Source organism: Protopterus annectens, chromosome 3.part0, assembly GCF_019279795.1.
Source record: "Protopterus annectens isolate FY-2018-M chromosome 3.part0, PAN1.0, whole genome shotgun sequence".
Taxonomy (NCBI): domain Eukaryota; kingdom Metazoa; phylum Chordata; order Ceratodontiformes; family Protopteridae; genus Protopterus; species Protopterus annectens.
Genome location: NC_056731.1, coordinates 1848202367 through 1848228380, shown reverse-complemented (window position 1 = coordinate 1848228380; position 26014 = coordinate 1848202367). Strand labels below are relative to the sequence as shown.

The 26014-nt window shown below is 39.9% G+C and overlaps 1 protein-coding gene across 1 annotated transcript in view; it reads left to right on the top strand.

Annotated features, from left to right (window-relative positions):
* Positions 1–26014, top strand: part of OBSCN (obscurin, cytoskeletal calmodulin and titin-interacting RhoGEF) — a 4979884-nt gene that overhangs the window by 3252505 nt on the left and 1701365 nt on the right. Inside the window, exon 50 of the mRNA XM_044066040.1 lies at positions 12094–12366. Within this exon, the coding sequence (XP_043921975.1) occupies positions 12094–12366 (273 nt within the window). The remainder of the gene's footprint in view (positions 1–12093; positions 12367–26014) is intronic.

Here is a 26014-nt window from a genome sequence, read left to right as displayed (position 1 = left end):
GCTACTTGGGCTAAACCACATACATTCATCTCTCATTACAGAGTGGACAGGGTTTCTAGGGACAGGGCAACCTTTGGTTCCACTGTGCTCAAGAACGTTCTCCCGTGAGTTCCTCAGGAACATGGAGCTGGGGACGCTACCCATGTGTAAGAACAAACGGCGAGATTGAACACTCTCACATATAGAAGTTATGTCCTTACCATAACGTTCCATGTGGAGTGTTCATCTCGCCTTTGTTCTTACATTCCCACCCTCCCACCCTCAGGAAGAACGTTCAGTTTGGTACCTGGTCTGGAGTATTCTGCTTCTGCATTTGCAGTGGTTGTATAGGTATGATGTACATGTGTATATATATGTTTATACATAATTTCTTGCTTTATGTAATTTTTGGCATGAGTGTGCTCTCTCTCTGACTACTGGTTTGCTTGCAAACTAGATCTGAGGTAAAAGCAGAGGGGGATTGTGGGTATTAGGTTGTCTCGAGCTTCTTCTCGATGCAGAGCTTGGAAGCGGCCGACACGGAGCCGAGGATCGGCTCCGAACCCATGTGTAAGAACAAAGGCGAGATGAACACTCCACATGGAACGTTATGGTAAGGACATAACTTCTATTTATGTACTTATGCTGTTCATAGACTTCAGCTCTGCCTTCATTACAGTAATTCTGAAACGACTGCTGTCTAAGCTGAGTAATCTAGGCATGGAAAACAAAATATGTAACTGGAGCCTCGACTTCCTGACTGACAGGCTACAAATAGTTTGAGCTGGAAAACATCACTCAAACAGCATCACCCTAAACACCGGGGTTCCACAAGGTTGTGTACTCAGTCCACTGGTTTTGCAGGAGCATATTGATGCGCTCAATGTATTTATTAAGAATTATTTGTTATGTGGTGTGCAGAGTGAACAGGACAAATATTTTGATATTAGGAATGTCATTGATAAAAAATGTTATGATATCTTGAATAGAAAGTGTAAAAAATTAGATTGTGACCTGAAAGAATATGGGGAAGGTAAACAATACCCATTACCCAGGTGCCAGTTTAACAACTTACAAATTAGAAGAACATATTCAGAAGCATTGCAAGAACCTGGACTATTGGGACAGAATAGTAATGAACCAGTAACACCTAGTAGAATAGAAATGGATAGTAGTAATGACAATAATTGTGATATATCCCCACGTAGATCAGAAAAATTGAGGCAGAAAAATAATAATAACCATTTTTTCAAAGCCCCCCTCCAACAGAGGGGAGGGGCAGCAGGGGATATACAGTTAGGAACCCAAGTTACTAGTGTAATCGATACCCAAATACCTCACATGTTTCAAGCTGGCAAGGATTTCATATATTTAACTATAGTTCCTTAGAAGTGACACAGGAAATGTTCAGTTTATTTATGAAGGTGTTTAAATATATTCCTATGAAAAAAGGCAATTTGTCACAAACAATTTAGAAATTAAGTTTATTAGGAAAATAAATTTAGAACAGTTGTTCAATAGGAATTCATTATCAACATCTAATGCTATGATACCTAGGAAAAGTAGTATTTTTAAACCACAGTTACATCCACAATTAAAGAACTTGGAAAAAGTATTAGAAAATGAAATCAGAAATGTATATAAAAACCAAGAAAGGACACAAATTAGCAATAATCCAACAAAAGAAGAGTATACTTTATTGAACCAGTTATGCTGTAACCCCAAAGTACATGTAATGGAACCTGACAAAACGAGGTGGTATTATCCTTATGAATAAAATTCTGTATGAAGGCAAAATGTTCTCCCTCCTACAGGATAAAAATAAATATAGTCAGGTATCCATTAACAAAGTTAATATAGCTTATAGGAAAATTGATCTGGCATTGAAAGATTTATTTGATCAACGGGTGATAGATTTCCAGACGTATTTATATCTGGAAAACAATTTGCCTAGAGTCCCTTCAATATTTGGCATACCCAAGGTCCATAAGGATGTGGAAGACCCCACATTTAGACCAGTTGTTGCTTCAGAGGGTTCTAAAATAGCACCGTTAGCAAAATTTTTGGACTGGAAACTTAAGGCTATATGGTGGGGGGGTTTCTCACATCCTAAAGGACTCTTGGGATTTTCTTGCCAGATTACAGCCAGAATACAGTGTGGATGGCCTTATATTATTATGTATTGATATTGTAGATTTGTTTTCGGCCATTCCACATGATATAGGATTGTTGGGGTTGGAAGAAGCTTTGAGAATGAGGACAAATACTTCTGAAAATGACATCTTTCTTTGTTTGAAGCTAGCTGAATTGGTTCTCAGAAATAATTTCCTATTTTTTGAAGGGGAATTTTATCGGCAGGAACAAGGGGTGGCTATGGGGGCCAGCTGTGCCCCCACCTATGCAGACCTCATCCTGTCGGTTTGGGAAAATATATTTGTACAAACATGTCCCTGCTTACAATATTGGAATTTATATACACAATATCTTGATGAATATCTGTATTTTTTGGACAGCAGATATGGCTATATTAGAGGAATTCATGAATTATTTGTCACAAACTACAACGTTTCTTCAGGTAACAACAAAGAAATTTAATTACCTGGATGTAACAATACAAAATACAGGGAATGGGTTCAAGTCAGTTGTTTACAGAAAACCAACATTCTCCAACACATATATCAGTTACGGCAGTGCACATCCTTCATTCCAGAAAAAAAGTATTATTAAAGGGCAGTATGTCAGTGTAAGCCGCATGACATCTAGTGACCAGGAATTTCAGAATGAATGTATGGTATTACAAAAAATGTTCAAGGATAGGGGCTATCCAGTAGACCTTATTACCAATATACAGACAGAAGTAATACAAGGGAGAAAGGACAAATATACACCAGTTTTGGGTACAGGCCTTGTTACATCTACACAAAGTCCAACACAGAAAACTACCCAAGAAGATTTTGGTAGGGCCTTTGTGACTAATTTTAGTGGGACTGCATACCAGATCAAATCCATTCTAGAAAAGGAATGGAAAAAAATTTCTGAATTTACAGACTTGGAAGTATTTAAGAATAAACTCCTTAAAGTAGTTTTCAGGAAAGCCAAAATATTAAAAATTTACTGGAATATGCAGCCAACTCACAGGTTTTTAGACACAAAAGGAGGGGTACTTTTAAGTGCGGTGCCTGCAACCAATGTAAATATATATTACAGGGTGAAGAATTATATATAGAAGCAAGAAACAAGACAATACATAACAACTATACCAATTGCAATTCGCAAGATCTAATTTATATAGTTACATGTGGGTCTTGTGATGCCTTCTATGTGGGTAAAACCGAGATACACCTAAAATGTAGAATCTGTGAACATTTAAATGATGTTAAAAAGAAAAACAACACTAATGCTCTGTATAGACACACACTGGAATGCCGCAATGTCCAGTTCTTCTTTTCAGTAATTAAAATGGTTCCTAGAGAAATAAGAGGGGGTCCTTGGGAAACTAAATTAGAGTTTAGAGAAACTTTTTGGCAGATAACTTTGGAAGCCAGTAGACCTCAAGAGTTGAATGATTTTTATTTCCATTTTACCCCTTTTAAAACATAGATTGGCCAAGTTATAAATGTGTTCTGTTATTGTTTGTATTTTTAATATAGGAGTACTAGGTTGTATAGATCAGCTGATATAATATTTATTTTTTATGTAACATACAATAATTATTTATATTTATTTATACACATTTTTATTATACTATTTAAGAAATATTTATTTTATTATGATTAAATATTTCTGCCTGTTGGATGTTATAAATTATTTTAGTATTTTAAACTTTTTTCAAACAAGCATTTTATAGCACACTCATATAAGCACTTTATAGTACATTTATTTTTATGATTCTTATTTGTGAATAGTTTGCCTTTAATGATTTTAATTAACTCATTGTTGTTGTGTCTTTTGGCTTTTCCCAGTTAGGGGTCGCCACAGCAGAACTCAGGTCCGCTAATAATTAGCAGTTGATTTGTACGTGCTGAGTTGCCAGCCCTGACGCACAACCTTCAACGAAGGTACGCCCATTCACTCATGTCTCCACGCAGAAGACGCTCTAGCTGAGAATCGAACCGGAGAGCGTCTTACTGTGAGGCAACAACCCTACCGCAGCACCACCACAGCGGACTATTTTAATTAACTCATTAATTAATTAAATATATTGTATAAAACATGTGAATGTTGATGGCTTTATGTTATGTCTGATGAAGTCTGGGGGATACCTGGACGAAAACACCTTGTTTAAATCCAGAGTTAATATTGTCAATAAAAGTTGGTGTTCTACGTGGAGCTCTTCAGCAGTCCAGTTCTTTTGGTTACTTGGTATCTTCTACTGGGCCATCTTTGTTCATGTGGTTCTTGGTTTTTGATTTATGGAGCCTGTTGAGGAGCCGAATTCACCTTTACGTAGCCCCCAATGACTTTCGAGGCAATGGGTGAACTATGTAGAATTTCGGGGAAGTTGTCCTAGCTGATGGAGATCTTGACTCCTGTAGGTTGAGGAGTTGCTGTGCTATTATCGAACACTAGTTTGCCTGGGAACCAGGAAGATTTCATGCCCCATTAATGCCAAACAGAGACTACGGCCATTAATAACGGCTCAGGACAGTTAGAGCAGTCATGGAATAATACGCCTTTGATTTTGTGGCAACACGGAGAGTCTGTGGACCCACAGGAGAAAACTAATAGGGTAACGGACAATGTCAATGGCCCAGTTCGTCAGGAATTGAATGAATGGCTGCAGCAAAAACACATTTTTTTAAAAAAGAACGCCGCAACAATCCAGCATTGGAAATATGGAAACATACAGAGTAAGCCTTAACAAATTACAAGAGGCTTTAACTAAATATAAAACTTTAAACATTGAAAATGCTTATTTGGAGGAGTGTATTAAGCAAGGGATTGTGCCTAAAGGACTATGGGTTTATAAATACCTGAACAATGTTTTAGTGGGAACTGATTTTTATAAAGAATTAATTGCCATTTTTGATAGACGTGGTTTAGAGATTTTAAAGGCTATGGTTCGCAATAATGAATGGGAAATGTTGGTTTTGCAGGAGCATATTGACGTGCTCAATGTATGTATTAAGAATGATTTGTTATTTGGTGTGCAGAGTGAACAGGACAAATATTTTGATATTAGGAATGCCATTGATAAAAAATGTGATGATATCTTGAATAGAAAGTGTAAAAAATTAGATTGTGACCTGAAAGAGTATGAGGAAGGTACTCAGGTACCAGTTTAACAACTTACAAATTAGAAGAACAAAATCAGAAGCATTCAAAGAACCTGGACTATCAGGACAGAATAGTAATGAACCAGTAACATCTAGTAGAATAGAAATGGATAGTAATAATGGCAATAATGGTGATATATCCCCACGTAGATCAGAAAGATTGAGGCAGAAAAATAATAATAATAATAACCATTTTTTCAAAGCCCCCCTCCAACAGAGGGGAGGGGGCAGCAGATTGATATGCAGGTAGGAACTCAAGTTACTAGTGTAATCGATACCCAAAATACCTGGCATGTTTCAAGCTGGCAAGGATTTCATATATTTAACTATAGTTCCTTAGAAGTGACACAAGAATTTTTCAGTTTATTTATGAAGGGGTTTAAATATATTCCTATGAAAAAAGGCAGTTTGTCACAAACAATTATAGACATTAAGTTGTTTATTAGGAAAATAAATTTAGAACAGTTGTTCAATCTGAATTCATTACCAACATCTAATGCTATTATACCTAGGAAAAGTAGTATTTTTAACCCACAGTTACATCTACAATTAAGGAGCTTGGAAAATGTATTAGAAAATGAAATCAGAAATGTGTATATAAAAAACAAGAAAGGACTCGCGTTAGGAATAATCTAACGAAAGAAGAGTATACTTTATTGAACCAATTATGCTCTAACCCCAAAGTACGTGTAGTGGAACCTGGCAAGGGAGGGTGTATTGTCCTTATGGATAAAATTGTGTATGAAGGCAAAATGTTCTCCCTCCTACACGATGAAAATAAATATAGTTAGGTTCCCATTAACAAAGTTAATATTGCTTATAGGAAAATTGATCTGGCATTGAAAGATTTATTTGATCAAGGGGTGATTGATTTCCAGACATATTCATATCTGGAAAACAATTCGCCTAGAGTCCCTTCAATATTTGGCATATCCAAGGTCCATAAGGATGTGGAAGACCCCCCCATTTAGACCAGCCGTTGCTTCAGAGGGTTCTAAAATAGCACCGTTAGCAACATTTTTGGACTGGAAACTTAAGACTATATTGGGGGGGGGGGGGGGGGGCTTCTCACATCCTAAAAAACTCTTGGGATTTTCTTGCCAGAATACAGTGTGGATGGCCTTACATTTTTATGTATTGCTATTGTAGATTTGTTTTCGGCCATTCCACACGATATAGGATTGTTGGGGTTGGAAGAAGCTTTGAGAATGAGGACAGATACTTCTGAAAATTACATCTTTCTTTGTTTGGAGCCAGCTGAATTGGTTCTCAGAAATAATTTCCTATTTTTGAAGGGGAATTTTATCGGCAGGAACAAGGGGTGGCTATGGGGGCAAGCTGTGCTCCACCTGTGCAAACATCATCCTGTGGGTTTGGGAAAATAAATTTGTACAAACATGTCCCTACTCAAAATATTGGAATTTATATACACGATATCTTGATATCTGTATTTTTTGGACAGCAGATATGGCTATATTAGAGGAATTCATGAATTATTTGTCACAAACTACAACATTTCTTCAGTTCATACATCAGGTAACAACAGAGAAATATAATTACCTGGATGTAACAATACAAAATACAGGGAATGGGTTCAAGTCAGTTGTTTACAGAAAACCAACATTCTCCAACACATATATCAGTTACGGCAGTGCACATCCTTCATTCCAGAAAAAAAGTATTATTAAAGGGCAGTATGTCCGTGTAAGCCACATGACATCTAGTGACCAGGATTTTCAGAATGAATGTATGGTATTACAAATGGACCTTATTACCAATATACAGACAGAAGTAATGCAAGGGAGAAAGGACAAATATACACCAGTTTTGGGTACAGGCCTTGTTACATCTACACAAAGTCCAACACAGAAAACTACCAAAGAAGATTTTGGTAGGGCCTTTGTAACTAATTTTAGTGGGACTGCATATCAGATCAAATCCATTCTAGAAAAGGAATGGAAAACATTTTCTGAATTTACAGACTTGGAAGTATTTAATAATAAACCCCTTAAAGTAGTTTTCAGGAAAGGCCAAAATATTACAAATGTACTGGAATATGCAGCCAACTCACAGGTTTTTACACACAAAAGGAGGGGGACTTTTAAGTGTTGGGCCTGCAACCAATGTAAATATATATTACAGGTTGAAGAATTATATATAGAAGCAAGAAACAGTACAATACATAATAACAACTATTCCAATTGCAATTCGCAAGGTCTGGTTTATATAGTTATATGTGGGTCTTGTGATGCCTTCTACGTGGTTAAAACCGAGATACACCTAAAACGTAGAATCTATGAACAGTTAAATGATGATAAAAAGAAAAACAACACTAATGCTCTGTATAGACACACATTGGAATGCAGCAATGCCCAGTTCTTCTTTTCAGTAATTGAAATGGTTCCTATAGAAATAAGAGGGGTTCCCTGGGAAACTAAATTAGAGTTTAGAGAAACTTTTTGGCAGATAACTGGAAGCCAATAGACCCCCAGGGTTGAATGATTTTATTTCCATTTTACCCCTTTTAAAACTTAGATCGGCCAAGTTATAAATGTGTTCTGTTATTGTTTGTATTTTTAACATAGGAGTACTAGGTTATATAGATCAGCTGATATAATATTTATTTTTTATGTAGCATACAATACTTATTTATATACATTTTTATTATACTATTTAAGAAATATTTTTTTTTATTATGATTAAATATTTCTAACTGTTGGATGTTATAAATTATTTTAGTATTTTAAACTTTTTTCATACAAGCATTTTATAGCACACTCATGTAAGCATTTTATAGTACATTTATTTTTATGATTCTTGTTTCTGAATAGTATGCCTTTAATGATTTTAATTAACTCATTAATTAATTAAATATATTGTATAAAACATGTGAATGTGGATGACTTTATGTTATGTCTGATGAAGGCTGGGGGATACTCGGACGAAAACGCCTTGTTTAAATCCAGTGTTAATATTGTCAATAAAAGTTGGTGTACTACGTGGAGCTCTTCAGCAGTCCAGTTCTTTTGGTTACTCAGTCCACTTCTTTTCACAATTATAACACATGACTGCACAGCTATGTATCATTCAAATAGAATCATCAAATTTGCAGATGACACCACAGTAATCGGCCTTATCAAGAAGGAAGATGAGGGAGCCCACAGGGAGAAAGTGACCCAACTCGTTTATTGCTGCACTGACAACAACTTAGCACTAAATGTTGGGAAAACCAAGGAAATCATCATCAATTTTAGGAATGTAAGTAAGCCAAACACCCCTATCATCATCAATGGTGCCACAGTGGAGAGAGTTAATATTACCAAATTCCTAGGGATACATATTTCTCAAGACCTTAGTTGGGCCACAAAAACTTCCTACCTTATAAAGAGAGCCTAACAACCTCTCCACTTCCTTAGGAGACTTCATAGAGCTAACCTCCCCCCACAGGTCCTACTTACCTTCTACAGAGCCAAGATTGAGAGCGTACTGACAAGCAACATCATTGTCTGGTATGGAAGTTGGTCTCAAGCTCATCAGAAGGCACTGAATAAGATCATTAAACAAGCCACAAAAATCATTGGTTCCAACCTTCAATCCCTACAGGACATATATTCAAACAGATGCTATGGCAGAGTCCGAAAACTACTGAGGGATATACACCATCCGCCTATGGACTGTTCAAACTCCTGCCAGCCAGGAAGCACTACAGAAGCATTAAATGCCGGACATCCATATTTTATAACAGCTTTTTTCCACGTGCTATCAGACTGCTGAACAACAAACCCATAGCCTAACCCACTAAATGGGTAAACAAACATTATTTATGTGCAATATGTCATTGTTATTTACATAACTCTCTACATAGCTCACTTTACACGTCTCTATCTGCACTATGGAAACTGTAAACCGTAAGTTTTTTTTTTTTTATGTGTGCCTCTTTCTTTATAGTACTGTTTGTTATAGATCCTTATATCTCTACTAAGTCGGTTCCTGTTGTTGTATTGTTTTTGTTTCTGCTGTAAAAACTTCCACATTTTTATCTATTTTTTTATTGTATTTATTTTTAGTATCTTATTTTGATTTCTGTTTTCAGTATTTTTAAATTATTATTAATCTTTCTTCTCTAAACTATAATTCTTATGGTACGAGCCCGAGTATCGAAATTTTGTGCAGTGATACACACTTTTTCCTCTGTGTTGATCTGTATGACAATAAAGTTTACTTTGACTTTGACTTTAGCATACCATGTCTCTAGCCTTAAAAACTGATCTATACAAAAGAAACTGTGTACCCATTATCCGGAAAAAGTCACTAATTATTCCATTACACAAAGGAGGAGACTCCACTGAATCCTGTAATTATTTCCATATAACCATTCTTTGTCCATTATCAAAATTCTTGAAAAGTGTGTACAGTCCCAACTTCTCAAACTCTTAATAAATAACAACTTCCTCCCCCCTGCCAAGCACTGCTTCAGGACACACCATAACACTACCACAGCTCTGCATAATTTCACCCGTCATATCAACCTTCACAGGGACTCTGGAAACTTTGTTTACTCTCTATTCAGTGACTTATCTAAGGAGGTTGACATTGTATCCCATTAGATTTTTCTTCATAGACTGTTAGGTCTTAACACTTCCTCCCTCACCTGGTTCCAGCTACCTGTCTAACTACAGGTAGTAAAATTGGAGAAATAATAATCGGCACTCTTTGTCCAACAAAGTCAGAGTGCCACAAGGCTTAGTCTTGGGCCCCATACTTTTAACATTTTTACTTATGATCTCTACAGTGCTGTTAATGACACAACTGTCATTCAGTATGCTGATGATACTGCATTGATAACCGTGGCTAAGTCCCACCAAATACTTCAGGAAAAGACCAAAAAGCTTTTTTTTATATATATAAACCTGGTTAAACAATTGATTATTGCAGGATATAGCAAAATCATGGAGACAGTCACTTTTTTCATTTGCAAATATTGTGATCTCAGTCATGGGCTTTATACAAAGCACTTCTTTGTCCATAAGCATGGGGGGCATTTTTAAGGGTAATGGACATCCCTGAGAAGGCAGTAGGAAAGAACTTAGAGAGATGCCTTGTTATTTTTAACTGAGTAGCCCCACTAAGCAATGTATGAGCACTCTCTGATTAAGTGTCATGCTTAGAGTCACACAGTAGATAAATAATACTGAGAGAATCAAACCCACAACTGCAGGATGAGGCTTGTTAACAATACAAAGGATTATTCCTGTGCACTAAACTGCCAGAAACAATGCATCCAGATTTTTAGAAGTAACTATACAGGCACATCACACTGTACCACAAGATATTTCCCTGCACAATTTATTTCAAAATGAAGTTTAAAACATAGTTTTATTCTTTCAACCATAAAAAAGAATTGCAGTGACTATGCTGCAAAAAATTCAAAAGACACTAGAAAGAGTAAAAATAATGGAATATGCAGTCGGAACTAGACATTGCAAGCAGCAATAGTTTTAAAATTGGAAACTATGTAATAGTAAAGCAAGAAAGATCCAGGATAAAGTTACATTAATTGCATTTCATCTTGCAAACACTGGCTCAAAACTTTGCAAATACATACCGCTCCACAGCATTGAGAGATAAAGCCCCGACTACACTGCAGGTGACCCATGTTTGAATAGTGGCTTGGGTACCTGTAGGAGCTAGGAGGGGAAGACGGATGTGAGCGGTTACCACAGGCTCAATTATACCATAGCTCAAAAGAGCCTCTATAGAGGAGGCGCTCCACAAGGGGAGAGGGTAGGCCACCCTACAAGACCTGCAAAGCTGGTCCCTTGTCCCTCCCTACCACTTGATTCTCCCCACGAGTGGATGAGTTCATGGGGAATTCCTGAGCAGGAGCAAATGACTTCTAGGGTTCTTGCCTTATATGGGAATTCATGGTTCCTGTGACCACCAAATTAACGGGCCAATTGGCTGTAGGTAGAGGAGACTCCAAGCTTGGTCCTGCAGAGAGGAGATATGCAAAAAATTTTGCAAATGTGACACAGACCCTATTTTTCCATCGGGCCTTACTGCATTGTTGATATATAGGGGTCAGTGGTAGCTGCTACTTGACACAAATATGGCTTTACAGAGTTTCCCTTTTTTTCAAGGGGGGTTTTAACAGTAATTGTTTTAGTCAGTTTGATTTTGACTGTGGCAAGATTCTGATGAAACAGGTTGAGGTGATATTTTGGAAGATTTTCCAGCAAGGTGAAAAAGAAACCTTCATATTTAATATATTATATGTGCTACTCAAATGCTGAACTGTTGTACATCATTCAAAATGTGTTAAATGCTATGAAACTTTCTTCTGATGTTGATAACATCTCCTGCAAATTTGTTTTCCATAACCACTGATTATTCTAATTTGAAAATATTTTACTCTGGATTCAAAATGTTTTGTAGTTTTATGTCTTTTGGATTTTTAAAGATAGACTGATGAAGCAGAAAGTTCTGTGTTGCTCTGTCAGGTGCACTGATGCTGTAATGAAGTTGTAAACAGAGTGAAGTCCCAGTGTATGTATTTGACATAATTTGAGGGGAAAAAACACATGGCTACTGCTGCTTCTCTTAGCATATTTAGATGTTGGTCAGTAAATGGAGAGCAATGATTGGAGAAGGGGATTCCATGCACAGCATTATACAACTCTAACCAACCTGACCACTGCTACTGAACCAGTATATTACATATACAAGTATATAAGTCAAGCAGTATAAATATTTATCATATAAATTCCTGAGATCAGTACTGTTTATTTGTTAATGCATCACTGACTTGTTTTTTTTTTTTATTTTGTCTTGTTTCCAGCTGTACCAGTGTTTTTCAAAAAAGAACTCCAGAATGAAGAAGCTCAAGAGGGAAGCACTGCCACACTTCGATGCGAACTGACAAAAACAGATGCTACTATAACATGGAAAAAGGGAAGCACAGTACTTCAGCCAAGTGACAGGCATGAAATGAGACAGAAAGGAACATTTGCAGAGTTGGTAATACAGAACCTTAAAGCTGAGGATGCTGGAAACTATACGTGTGACACTGGAACCCAGCAGAGCACTGCTTCTTTAACTGTCCATGATAAAGGTTTGCCTTCCATCTCATATGAATTGTTTTGTACTGTCTGACATTCTGTTCTTCAGACTAGTGTGACATATATGGCTCATTTAAAACAAAATAAAGCAGATGCACATTAAATCTGTGTAAAGTGACAGATGTTAAAATATTGAGGTGGAGTGAGGAACCATAGGTTGTAGATCAAAACACTAAAAATTGTTGGCATTGTGGTGCTATGCGTAGCAGGCATAATGAAGCGCCATTAGACTTAGAGAGATATAGGTGGTCAAGGAAAACTAGGTCTGTAATGGAGCAGTAGATGAGGCACAAATCACCCCCAAGATTATGAGTAGAGGGAAAGAGCTTCTTAAACTCTGTTGATAGCTCAGAGTCTTTAAGACTGAAATCTTCTTAGTTAAGAATCACTGGGGCTTCTCTAGTTGTTTAACATGTCAAGTTTGATGTGAACGTTTACTTTAGCCCTTTGAGAGTGGAGTAAATTTGCTGGCTTTAGAGTAATTTTAGTAGTGTTGATGAACTGCAAAGGATGCAGGTAAACTGCCATGCTCTGTGTTACTGAGTATGATTCAAGTTTGATTGGCAGCTTGGGCTCTGGAAGAGTTAGTGGGGGATTTCATTGGATGGCTGTCATCAGTTGTCCCATCCTGGGGGTAGGGAGAAGTGGCTTGCATGACAAAAAAAATAGCGTAAACTGGGGATATGAACTAGTTGCCAGTATGCTGGTGACAGTAGCATTCATTAGTGCATGAATGGTAACAACCATGGGGAAGAAATAGCACACAGTGGTGGTGATATGAGTGCCCACATCAGGCACTTGAGGATAGTGTTAGGGACTGGTATAAATGCCTCAGATGTCCATGTAAATGAAGGTTTATAGATCGTCTCTAGGACAGGTCAGGAGAAATGACAGCCACAGTGTTTAAGGCAGGAAAATAATTTCTTGTGGTAGTGACCCCTCATTTGCAAGTTCCTTGGGTTGCTAGTCTGGGTGGTCTTTGATGGGTTTGACTGCAGATCCACAGATGACCATGACACAAGCAGCCTTCATCCCTGTCTGAATAATGACTTCCTCCAGCCATTTCAGTCCTCGGTTAGTGACCACATGTCACTGATATGGAGTGAATGGGCTGAGTTTCATGGGTGAGAGAACTGATAGTTAGATAGAAAGGTAAGAACCACATGGAAAAAAAGACAAAGGGTGTAGATAAACTTTTAGAGATGCATCAGGAGTATAGATAAACACTATTCAAGCAGTGTATCAGGTGCATCTTTTTATCACACCAAATGTATGTGTGTGTATATACATATGTGTGTATTGTAGCAGTCAGTACTATTGACTGCTTGTTTTATGGACTGGTTACAAAAGCATCACTACCCATTAGACTCACAGCTGATCAGCATGCTGTATTAGAGAATTCTGTTTGGTCACAGGTGTGGAACCATACCATGGAGTTAGCATGCGTAAGTAAAGACATATTGGGGAGTAACCCTCACATTGCATATTGGGGAGTAACCCTCACATTGGGGGTTGCAGAGCCACTCACATGAAGCATATTATCTTTTATTTACATTGATGTGGTACACAGTTGTGTCAACTTTGCATGTAGCTGTTGTAATTTTTTTTTTGCATACAATGCTGCTTTTGTTTTTGCAGCAGTTATATGCGTATTCTCCTGACCAGTACATATTAGGTAGGTCTTCAGCAATATTGTTATTGGCTACACTGTAAGAAGTGTTGCAACTGCTTGTGTCTACAGGTGCAGATTCATTGTCTTTCATTTGTGGGTCAGTATGTATTTGTTGAACTGTGATCAGTAATATGCCTGCTGACAGAAGTAGTTTGTAATGAATCACTATGGGCAGATAGGTATACTATATGTTATATAAGGCTCCCTATTTAAAAGCTGGTATTTGAAATGCTGACACTCTAATATACATAACATTAGGATGACATGGTCGACAGACCACGATGCTTTGCCAGAGATGGCCTGCACCTGTCGCCCTTGGGATTCCGGATACTGGCTAAGCCTCTTGCCGCCCCTATAGTGCCTTTTTTAGGCAAGGTTCAAATGACAAATTCACCACCGTAACAGGAACAGGCAAGTAAAAACTGAGAGTAATGCTGCTCAATGATAGAAGTCTAAATCTCAAAATGCACTCACTCGAAGCACTCCTTAAAATGGAGAACATCAGTATCTTTGCAGTGACTGAGACCTGGTTCAAGGCTCCAGAGAGCACCCCTGCACTACCAGGCTGTAACTCATACCACACTTTTCAGCCATGTAACCTGGACCGGAACACCAAAGGCGGAGGTGTATCCATATTCATTAAGGATATCCACACCTCCAGGGTAGTTGCTCAGCATAATGCATCTGAGGTTATCCAAGTGCAACTAACTCTGAAGGTTAGTTGGGAGTGGGGAGTACTGAGCTGCTTGTTTGTCCTCAGAGGAGTGGTTAGAAGCAGCAACTTGTAATTTGTTGGCCATTTTGGGTCATTTCCTGTTTTTTCCAGCCCCCTGCTATAAAGCACGCTTTGGCGGGCTTTTCTGGCATTAGACAACTTGGCATAGCTCCTCGTGGTCCCCTGCAGAGTTCCTAAGCCAGCAGAGAGCAGAAAAAGCAACTTTCTTGATCTTAAGTATTTTTTAAAACTTTTTGTTTGCATTTTTCGATCTTTTAAGCTTTTCAACTACTGTTTGTGCCTTTATTACTGTTTTATTGCCTTATTTTCCTGTGTTTGTGAGCTTATATTGTTGATTGCACTTGTGGGCTAAAGTATTGCTTAAAAGTAACTAACAGGCTAATACACTCAAGTGTACCAGCCTTTGACAGCAATTTAGTCAAAAACAAAGCATTTACTGCAATTTTCTGTCTGTTTGAAATAAAACAAAAAAATATTTCTCCTTTCCTAAACTTTACTTGCTAGTTGTTCCTGTGATCAGATTTTGCTGATCCCTGGGCTTTGTATTTGGTTTCTGTGTTCCTCCATTTTCTTGTGTGGCCGGAGGTAGTTTCTTTACTCACCAGTGGGAGTGGGGAGTACTGAGCTGCTTGTTTGTCCTCAGAGGAATGGTTAGAAGCAGCAACTTGTAATTTGTTGGCCATTTTGGGTCATTTCCTGTTTTTTCCAGCCCCCTGCTATAAAGCACGCGTTAGCGCGCTTTAGCGTGATTTAGCGCGGAGCTGCTACCGTTGCACACTAGGGCAGCAGCGGTTAAGCAGATTTAAACTATTAGGGCTACCTAAAGTTCACTCTTCAAATTTTCCCTTAAAACTACCTTCCTCAAAGCGTACTACTGTTCTATTTAGTGTATCCTCCAACTATAAATTATCTCTACTTGACTCCCAAGTAGACTATTCTCTATCCGTATAGCTAAGCACTTGCTCCTACAGTACTTATCACCTCGATACAGCACTCTTGTTGTAGAAAGTACCCCAAAAAAAGCAAACCCCATTTCTCGGTCACCCACATCCCCAAAACCTTTTTTTAAGTTTTTCTGTCTATTCCTTCTAGCATGTTGAGGGATCAGTTGCTAATATCCTTTCCTGCTCAGCTGGTGAACCTGGGATTATTGAGGCAATGTTACAATTGCCTCATGTACACAGACAACCCTCTCCTCCTCCCACAAAACACAAATACATGCGAGAGATGCAACTATACGGCCAAACTGGAGGCTGAGCTCTCTCAACATAGGACTGGCAAGACCAGACAGGAGGAGAAGGTAACCACACACACTATAGTCCCAGTCTCACATAATACCATCACAACCTCAAATCATACACATAAACACACAAAGACATACTCGGAGGCTCTGATCAAAAATCTACCAAAACAGCAGAGGCCACCAAAGCAGACACCCAAACAACTACCACCTCAGAACACAACACCTGCATCACATAGACCACACAGTCAGAGTGTCAAGCAGTCACAGCCCTTAAGGCCAAACACTATGCCAGACACACTAGTCATTGGTGACTCCATAGTCAGACACACTGACGTCCCGCTCACCAGACTGAGTAAGGAGAAGGTCACAGTAAGCTGCCTGTCGGGTGCTAGAATCCGCCACATAACGCATGCACTCAGGTCTCTCAACAGCAGGTACAAGTACGACTCATTGTCCACGCTGGTGTAAACGACCTGAGACGTACCTCCCTGGACTACATGAAAAGAGACATAGAGGAGCTCTCTGATTATGTAGCCCAGGCAGGTATGACCCTGACCTTGAGCAGTATCCTACCTTCACCAAGAATGATGCCACAATACAGAGATAAGATGATCAGTTTTAACAATTGGCTTAAACTCTGGTGTCATTCAGAGGGGATCCAATGTCTGTCTGCCTGGGATGACATGCTGGACAAGCCACGCTGCTTCGCAAGGGACGGCTTGCACTTGTCACCCTGGGATTCCGGATTTTGGCAAAGGCTCTTGCCACCCCATAGTGCCTTTTTAGGCAAGGCTCAAATTCTAAACCTACCACCCTAGAACAAAACAAAGAAAAAGAACTAAGGGTAATGCTGCTCAATGCCAGAAGTCTCAACCTCAAGATGCACGCACTCGAGGCCCTTCTCAGTATGGAGAACATCGATGTCTGTGCTTTGACAGAAACCTGGTTCAAGGCTCCTGAGAGCACCCCAGCACTATCAGGTTTTACCTCATATCATGCGTTCCGGCCACAAAACCCGGACAATACCAAGAAAGGAGGAGGGTATCCATATTCATCAAGGACACCCACACCTCAAGATTGGTGGCATCGCACGATGCATCGGAAACCATCTAGGTGCAATTAACCATAGGCAAGACTGCTATGCAAATTGTAGCATGTTACAGGCCACCCTCGCAAACTCAGGAACCTCACATGGCCTTCCTGAAAACACTGGAGGGATAAATGTATCTCGAACACCATCATACTAGGTGACTTCAACTACCCTAATATAGACTGGGAACACTACTCAAGCCCAAACACTCTAGCCCAAAAGTTCCTGGAATTCATAAACTCAAATGCCATGGAACAACTAGTCACCATCCCCACAAGAGGAGAGAACATACTTGATCTCATCATCACGAACATGGGAGCACAATGTTCAACACCAGAAGTATACCCCTCACTGGTGAGATCTGATCACAAACTAATCTCGCTGGAGGTCCTCATCCGCCCCCACCGAAATGAAAAGACCACAGTAAAGAACTTCTCGAAAGCCGACTTCACACTTCTAAAGACTAGTGTGGTCTCCTTTAAGGCCCCTGAGCCGGCGGTTAACATTACTCAAACCGCTGAATCACTTACAAATGCCTTCTACCAGCACCTGCAGGGCTGCATGGATCAGGCAATCCCAAGCAAAACAAAGACTCTTTGTACCAAAGGCAAGCGTCCAGTCTGGTGGATCCCAGCCATAAACAAACTCTACAATAAAAGGAGAAAGCTACTACAAGATAGAGCAAAATCCTTAAAAGGTAAGACACCGCTGATCACCATAAGTAAAAAGCTAAGAGCTCTCATAAAATCATCCAAAGCTAATTTTGAGAAAAAATAGCTAAGGACTCTAAAGACAACCATAAAGCATTCTTTAGCTATGTCAGAAACCTAGGAGGAAACTCCCAGATATGCTCAGAATTAGTTCAAAATGATGTGAAGATTACTGATCCTACAGACATTGCCAACATACTGGCTGACAGGTTCAGTGCAAACTTCTCCCCACCCTCCCGCCTAAAGAAGAGATATCTATACCAAATGATTGTAGCCCCCAAACATCTCCAACGCTCAGGTGAGAACTGCTCTCTCCAAGGCAAAGAACACAGCATCCATGGGACCTGATGGTGTCCCCGGCTGTGTGCTCCATGAACTCAACGAGGAATTAAACCCACAGTTAGGACAGCTGTTTAATCTTAGTCTCACCTCCGGATACGCACCCAGGAGTGGCGCAGCGACTGTGGTCCCACTCCACAAAGGCGGTGCCTCCACCGACCCTGGAAATTACCGTCCCATTAGCTTGACAAGCCTGATCTGCAAAGCCATGGAAAGGATCATAATGGATCTCATAAATAAAGACATAGGGAATTTGCAGACTTTGGATCCAACCCAGTTTGGCTTTGTCAAAGGCAGATCATGCCTTTTAAACTTGGTTGACTTTTTTGAAACAGTCACCAAGGCCATTGACGAGGGAAAGGCAGTCCATACAGCCTACCTAGACCTGGCGAAGGCTTTCGATACAATACCCCACTCGGGTATCATTGAAAAACTCACCAACTTAAATGTAAACCCATACATTACAAGATGGGTTGCAAACTGGCTGAATGACAGAACCCACAGGGTCAGAGTTGCTGGCGCCATGTCAGACTCTAAGCCTGTCACAAGTGGTGTCCCACAGGGCTCAGTCCTGGGCCCACTCTTGTTTGGCATCTACTTTTCTGAAGTACAAGCAAACACAGGAGGGTTATGGCTGACAAAGTTCGCAGATGACTGCAAACTGGGCGCCGTAGTTGAGAACACATCCGACACAGATATCCTTCAGAAGGGGCTCACAGAAACGGATAACTGGTGCCAGAGCCATGGCCTCAAGTTAAATGCCAAGAAATGCATAGTCATACCCTTCGGGAAAAATAAGGTTACCCCTAGCTACCATATAGGTGGCAATCCCCTGAACACAGAAGAAGTTATTAGGGACCTGGGAACCCAGGTTGACAGTAGCCTTTCATTCGACACTCATATTGCTAAAGTAGTTAGGAAGACCTTCTACATTGCCCACCTTATCATGAAGGGATTCACATCTAGATCAAGGGAAGTCATAGTCTCCCTATACTCATCACTCATCAGACCAATGATCAAGTACAACGCCCCATTCGGAATGTATCTGACCCGACACTTGCAGCAGCTGGAGAGGCCATAAAAGTTCCTCACCAAAAGGATAAAGGGTCTCAAAAATCTGTCTTATGCTGCACGACTGAAAGAACTCCAGTTATATTCAGTTGCATCGCTTACTCAGAGGTGACCTATGCCTGACATACAAGGCCATGTCAAACCCAGATTTGATGAATATGCTTCATCTCAAAAAATCTAGATCCCTCAGAGCCACAAGGGCGGGTGACTTAAACCTCGACACGGTTATTAATAGGGCGTGCTGGAGGGATAGATTCATCACCCAAAGACTCCCTATGCTGTGGAACAAAATCCCGGTTTATGTGAGGCAGAGCACCTCGCTGGCCTTGTTCAAGAGGAATCTTGACCAATGGATGGGAGATCGCAGATACACCCCAGGGGTTACCTCAGTGTCACTGCTCGACAGAGGCACAGCTAAATAATGGGCATAGTTTCTCCAAACTAAGGGGTGGCGTAAGCCACAAAACTATGGCTAGGCTTATAAATGCCCTCGGGCAGATAGCCTAGTATTAACCTATGAACCTATGAAACTGCAATCCAAATTGTAGCTTGCTACAGATCCCCCACCATGCCCCAGGATTCCCACTCCTCTTTTCCTGATGTACTGGAAAATGTTTGGGTTCAACCAAACACCCTAATAATGGGCGAGTTCAACTACCCCACCATTAACTGGGAAAACTACTCATGTACCAACTCCTTCACACAACACTTTCTGGAATTCATAAACTCCAGTGCCCTGGATCAACTTATCCACACCCCCACCAGGGGCAACAATATCCTAGTCCTAGTCATTACCAACATGAGTGACCGGTGTTCCACACCTGAAGTCAACTCCTCGTTGATCCGATTCGACCATAAGCTAATCACCCTTGATATCCACATCCCGCCCCCATCCCCCATTAAGGAAACCACGGTAAAAAATTTCTCCAAAGCAAACTTCATGCTTCTTAAGACAGAAGTGGTGAACTTCATGACACCCATGCAGATGGACAATGCAGTTACAACTGCTGAGTCCTACACAAATGCACTCTGTAAGCACTTACACAAGTGCATGGATCGTGCTATCCCAAACAGAACCAAGACTCTATCCTCCAAAAAAAGGAAGCTAATCTAGTGGTCCCCTGCCGTAAACAAACTGTACAACAGAAGGAAGAAATAGTTGCAAAAGAGAGTAAAATCCCATGAGTGGAGGAGCTCCCTGGTCAGCCTCAGTATGAAGCTGAGATCCCTTATAAGATCCTCCAAAGCTAGCTACAAAAACAAAATCATCACTGATTCTAAGGACAACCACAAAGCATTCTATAGCTATGTCAAGAATCTCAATGGCAACACCCAGATCTGCTCTGAGTTACAGCACAACGGCACGAAAATTACAGAACCAACTGATATTGCCAACATCCTGGCAGATAGGTTCAGTGCCAACTTTACCCCCCCCCACCCCCTAAAGGGCTCATGTCTATACAGGAAGAATGCAGAGTCCCTGTAATCACAACTACGCAGGTAAAAGCTGCACTGTCTAAAGCAAAAAACACAGCATCCATGGGACTGGACAACATCCCAGGCTGCATTTTACACGAACTTCAGAACGAACTGGCTCCCCACCTAAGCAACATGTTCAGTCATAACCTCACATCAGGCTTTGTGCCCACTGAATGGCATACAGCAACAGTTATCCCACTCCACAAAGGGGGAGCCACCACTGATCCCAGGAACTATCGCCCTATTAGCCTGACGAGCCTGGTCTGCAAGGCCATGGAATGCATCATCATGGAACTCATAAACAAAGACATTGGTAACCTCCAAACTCTGGATCCCACCCAGTTCGGGTTTGTGAAAGGCAGATCATGCCTTCTGAACCTGATCGACTTCTTTGAGGCAGTCACCAAAGCCGTAGATTAGGGTAAGGTGGTTCACACAGCCTATCTTGACCTCGCCAAGGCTTTCAACACCATCCCCCATTCTGGAATTATAGCTAAACTCACTAAACTTGGTTAAAATCTCTATGTCACAAGATGGGCTGCCAACTGGCTCACTGACAGAACCCACACTGTAAAGGTTGCACACCCCAAATCTGACCTCAAACCAGTGACAAGTGGAATACCACAGGGTTCAGTCCCGGGACCTCTCCTGTTTGGTATCTACTTCTCTGAAGTACAGGCTAACACAGAAGGCCTCTGGCTAACGAAGTTCGCAGATAACTGCAAACTAGGAGCCATAGTTGAGTCCCCAAAATGATGTGGAAATCCTGCAGAAAGGCCTCGCTGAGACAGATGCCTGGTGCCAGAGCCATGGCCTCAAGCTCAATGCCAAAAAGTGCATGGTCATCCCCTTTGGTAAAAACTCTGTACCCATGAACTACTACATAGACAGCAGTCTACTTAACACAGAATGTGTGATAAGAGACCTTGGGACCCAGGTGGACAGTAGTCTGTCCTTTAATAGTCACATAGTCACAGTAGTCAGAAATTCCTTCTACATGGCACACTTCATCATAAAAGGTTTCTCATCCATGGAAAAAGAGGTCATTGTTCCCCTCTACTCGACACTCATTAGACCCATTATAGAGTATAATGCCCCTTTTGGAATATACCTCACAAGACATCTGCAGCAGAGCTGGAAAGGCCACAGAAGTACCTCACAAAGAGGATTACTGGCCTCAAACAGATGCCCTACACTGACTGTCTCAAAAAACTCCAGCTTTACTCCATAGCATATCGCCTTCTCCGAGGTGATCTCTGCCTAACATATAAAGCTATGTCAAACCCAGGGCTGTTGGACATGCTACACCTAAAGAAATCCCAATCCCTCCGAGCTACATGCTCTAGGGACCTAAACTTTGTCACTGCAATAAACAGGACATGCTTGAGGGATAGATTCCTGCCCCAGAGACTTCCCATACTCTGGAACAGGCTATCCATCTATGTCAAGCAAAATTCTTCATTAGCACTCTTCAAGAAAAACCTTGATGAGTGGATGGGAAATAGGAAATACACCCCAGGGATCACTTCTGTGTCTCTGGTCGACAGTGACACAGGAAAATAACTTTCTTGGGTGGCATAAGCCAGGGAACCTTGTTGGCTAGGCTTACTTAGGCCCTCGAGCCGATAGCCTAGTACCTACCTATGAACCTATGAACAAATTGCAATAATGCAGGAGAAGTGCAAATCTCAAACATCATTCTTCACCATTAAACTTTTTTTTTGCAGGAGACAATACCGACTTGCACACCATGATGTGGCGGGTTTGATTCCCTCCCCAAATTTTATATGCTAATGCCAAGATCACCATACCTCAGAAAAAAAGGGAATATTCTGAGAAATAACGATATCAAACTTAGAATATATGTCTGTTTTTTCAGCCATTCAGTCTCCGCATTATGAGACTCACTACAGCGTGTCTCAACATTTCAAGTATGAAATCCAGACGCTAATATGCCATTGACTTGCATTCATGTCAAATGCATGTTATTCAAATCCAAGTGATCAAATAACATGCATATCAAAGGGGTGTGCATTGGTTAAGTGCTAACAGCAAGGAGATGGCAGAATACCAAGTAAGGTATTTTGTATTGCTCAATCTTGGAGTTAGTATATTTAAGTTAGCATACATGTGAGGCATACTCGGAGCTTACCCCCCCCCCCCCCCGAATGAAAAAAGAGTGGAATGTAGACTTTGCCTGCTTTTTGAGAACTTTATCTTTTGATCTATTTTATTTTGAAAGGTGTTCAAGTGAACTGTAATTCAATAGGATTGCCTTCAACCCATATGTACAGATGATATGTTTGCAGATTCATAGCTTCATAGAGTTTACAAGGCAGAATTAATTTATGGACCATAATTATCTTGTCAGTACCCACCCCCATATGGCATCTCTTGCCTTCTAGAGTTCATTGACATGCGCTCATCCAGTCTTCAAAATTTACCCTCAGGAAAATTTACCCTCACTTTCTTTTATTTGTAATGTATGCTTTTTTACAGATAGCTGTATTAATTAATGATTTTCTCTCTCCAGTCTGCATTAGTTTTTGTTGATGCAGATTCATCTTTATGTTTGAGTGCTTGTTGAACCATATATTTTGCTGAGATGTGGGAGCTCAAGAAGGGTTGCGTCCCTAATAGTATGAAGTGCTGGATATAAGTGACCATGCACAAGTCAGATTATAGGGGCAGAGCTTCAAGCTTCTCTTAGTAGCTGAGTATCTTTAATGTTGTTTTCTTTTTAATTAGGAACCTCTGGAGTGTTTCTAACTGCATAATGTGTTTGGATAGATACACAGTAAAATTGGTATTACAGTCTGTAATTGGTCTTATTTAGGTATGCTATAGAGGAATTAAAACTCATTTTGACATAGATGAGAGTTCTTTACTTATTTATTTGGCTAGATAGAAGGATTTACTGATTACTCTTGCTACAAGGTGGTTAAAGGATAGAAAGTTGTCTACAAAGATACCAAAAACTCTGAGCATTATTCTGGAGTAGGGTGCTGTCTACACTGTAAGGTGCTGTCAAGATTTGTTTACCGTAAGCCACTCTAGTGGCATAGAGGGATAAAGTCCTAACTACAGACCAGCTGACCTGGTTTCAGTTAGTGATTTGGGCGATGGATGGAACAGCAGGGAAGGGATGGGCATGCCCATCCAAGGAGGGAGGGTGCTTATTGGGTATGAATTGATAAATTTCATTTGTATAATTTAAAAGTAGTCACATTTGTTTTTACTTTCTGAGGTGGCATCTGCTACTTTCACTGCATGGATTTTATCTGTCAGCCGGTTTGCTATCTGTTTTGCAACGTAAAGGTCTACATTTAAGTCTTTAAGTAAACCTATTTACAGTTAAGACCTAAGCTAAGTACATCCAGACATAAAGTGAAATGCTTTGCAATTGTTTACTACCCTGGTGAATTTCTCACAGACGTTCGAATAATTTAATATATGCAATTCCATTTTGACAAAACCATATTGTTGTGAGTATAGAGCAATACAATACTTTTTATATCATATTTTATGAAATCCAATATGATACGTACCATGGCTTTGCAAATTATGTTTGTTAGGCCGCTTGGTGTACAATTCCTGGGATCTAATGTTGGGCCTTTTTGTGAAGGGGCATGGTTGTAAATGTATTCTGTGCCTCAGGAAGAAACCCTGTGGCTATGCCTAAGCTGAACAGTTTTAGGAGGATGTTAAAGAGGGTGAGTTTGGTGGTGTTAATTAAGCAACCAGGGATATTGTTAGGTCCTCTATAGAGAGTGCAGTTACAGCGTGTTTTGTAGTAATCTTGAGGGGCAGAAGCGACTTGGGAGTTTGCAGGACTTCCGTGACTATTTCTGGTGTGAAGTTGACACTAAATTTATCTACAGGTATATTAGCAGTATGTGACCAAGGCAGGACAAGCCACTCGGTGGTGTGAACCTTGACTCTAGATGATTGTCACTGTTTAAGTGACACCCTGACCCCATGTGCAGAAATGGGAAAAGGGGTTCTGGATGTATGGATAGATGGATAGATATTAGCAGTATTTGTAAGGCAGAAGAGGGTAATACCATTATGAATTAACTCATAGGAGTTATGATTATCCTTGGCTTTGCATGCTAGCCTTAATTTGTCTTCCTCTTTGATCATTCTTATGGTGACTTTTAGATTTATTTGCTGATCTTTTTGTTTGTGTCTAATGTGTGCAGATTTTGGTTTATTAGACGTCTTAGCTAGTTGTTGTTTATTATAGATTATACTAATTATACTAATAATACTAATATTAATTATAATAATTATACTAAATATACTAATATTGGCTTTCCACTAAGGTGGTTTATTTTTGCATTCCTCAGAATATTTGGTTCTGATCGGGACCTTTTGGTTTAAGATATTTGTTAGATGTGAGTACAATTCATTGGCATAAGTGACAGCTGAGACTATATGGTGGCTGAAAATCTTACAGTTGAATTTTGAGAGGTTGTTATATACTTTTAATAGGTCTGCATTTTTAAAGTCCCTGAATTCAGAGGTGTTTGTTGTGGAGGATTTAGCTGCTCTAAAGGAGAGGATTACCGAATTATGATTGGATTTGGCCAGAGAGGAGGATAGTGTAGGAGTAGTGCAAGCAGGTATAGTGTTAGTGAAGACAATGTCTAGAAGATTATGACCTTGAGTGTGTCGATTAACTGTTTGCGCAAGGGAGTCTAGACATCTTTGAGCATAACCAAACCTTTTTGTTAGAGGTATTCCACTTAATTGATGGATAGTTGAAATCACCAATCAGAAGCATATTTTTATTTATTTGTAGTATAGTAAACACATTTAAATATCTTTCTTGGTCCTTCAGTGACATGGAAAGTGACTTGCAGCAGGGAAGATTTGATAATTTGTTTTGTATAGGCTATTTTAACTTTCAGCAAATTCTGTTTGTGGGCCATGAGCAATCTTTGTAGAGATAATTGGGTGTCTGACAAATGTTGATACTTCAGTGCAGGTCTGAATATTTGATGTTTTCTGAAACATGGAAAAGAGGGAGTGCTGACTTTACAATGAAATTAGTTCTCTGTGAAAAGCAAAGATGTGACAGAGTTCAAGTGCAGGAGAGTCTCGTGATCCAGCTGTTTGTTATAAGACAAGACTGAGAAGAGTTACATTTATGCACTCCAGATTTAAATTTACTAAAACATTTTGTTATGTTGTAATGTCCAGAAGTGTACTTAAACTAAAAAGGCACTAATGGAGGAAGCAGATGTTTTGGACATTATGCAGACCCTGTGGAATGCAAGGTCCAGGCCATTCTTGGTG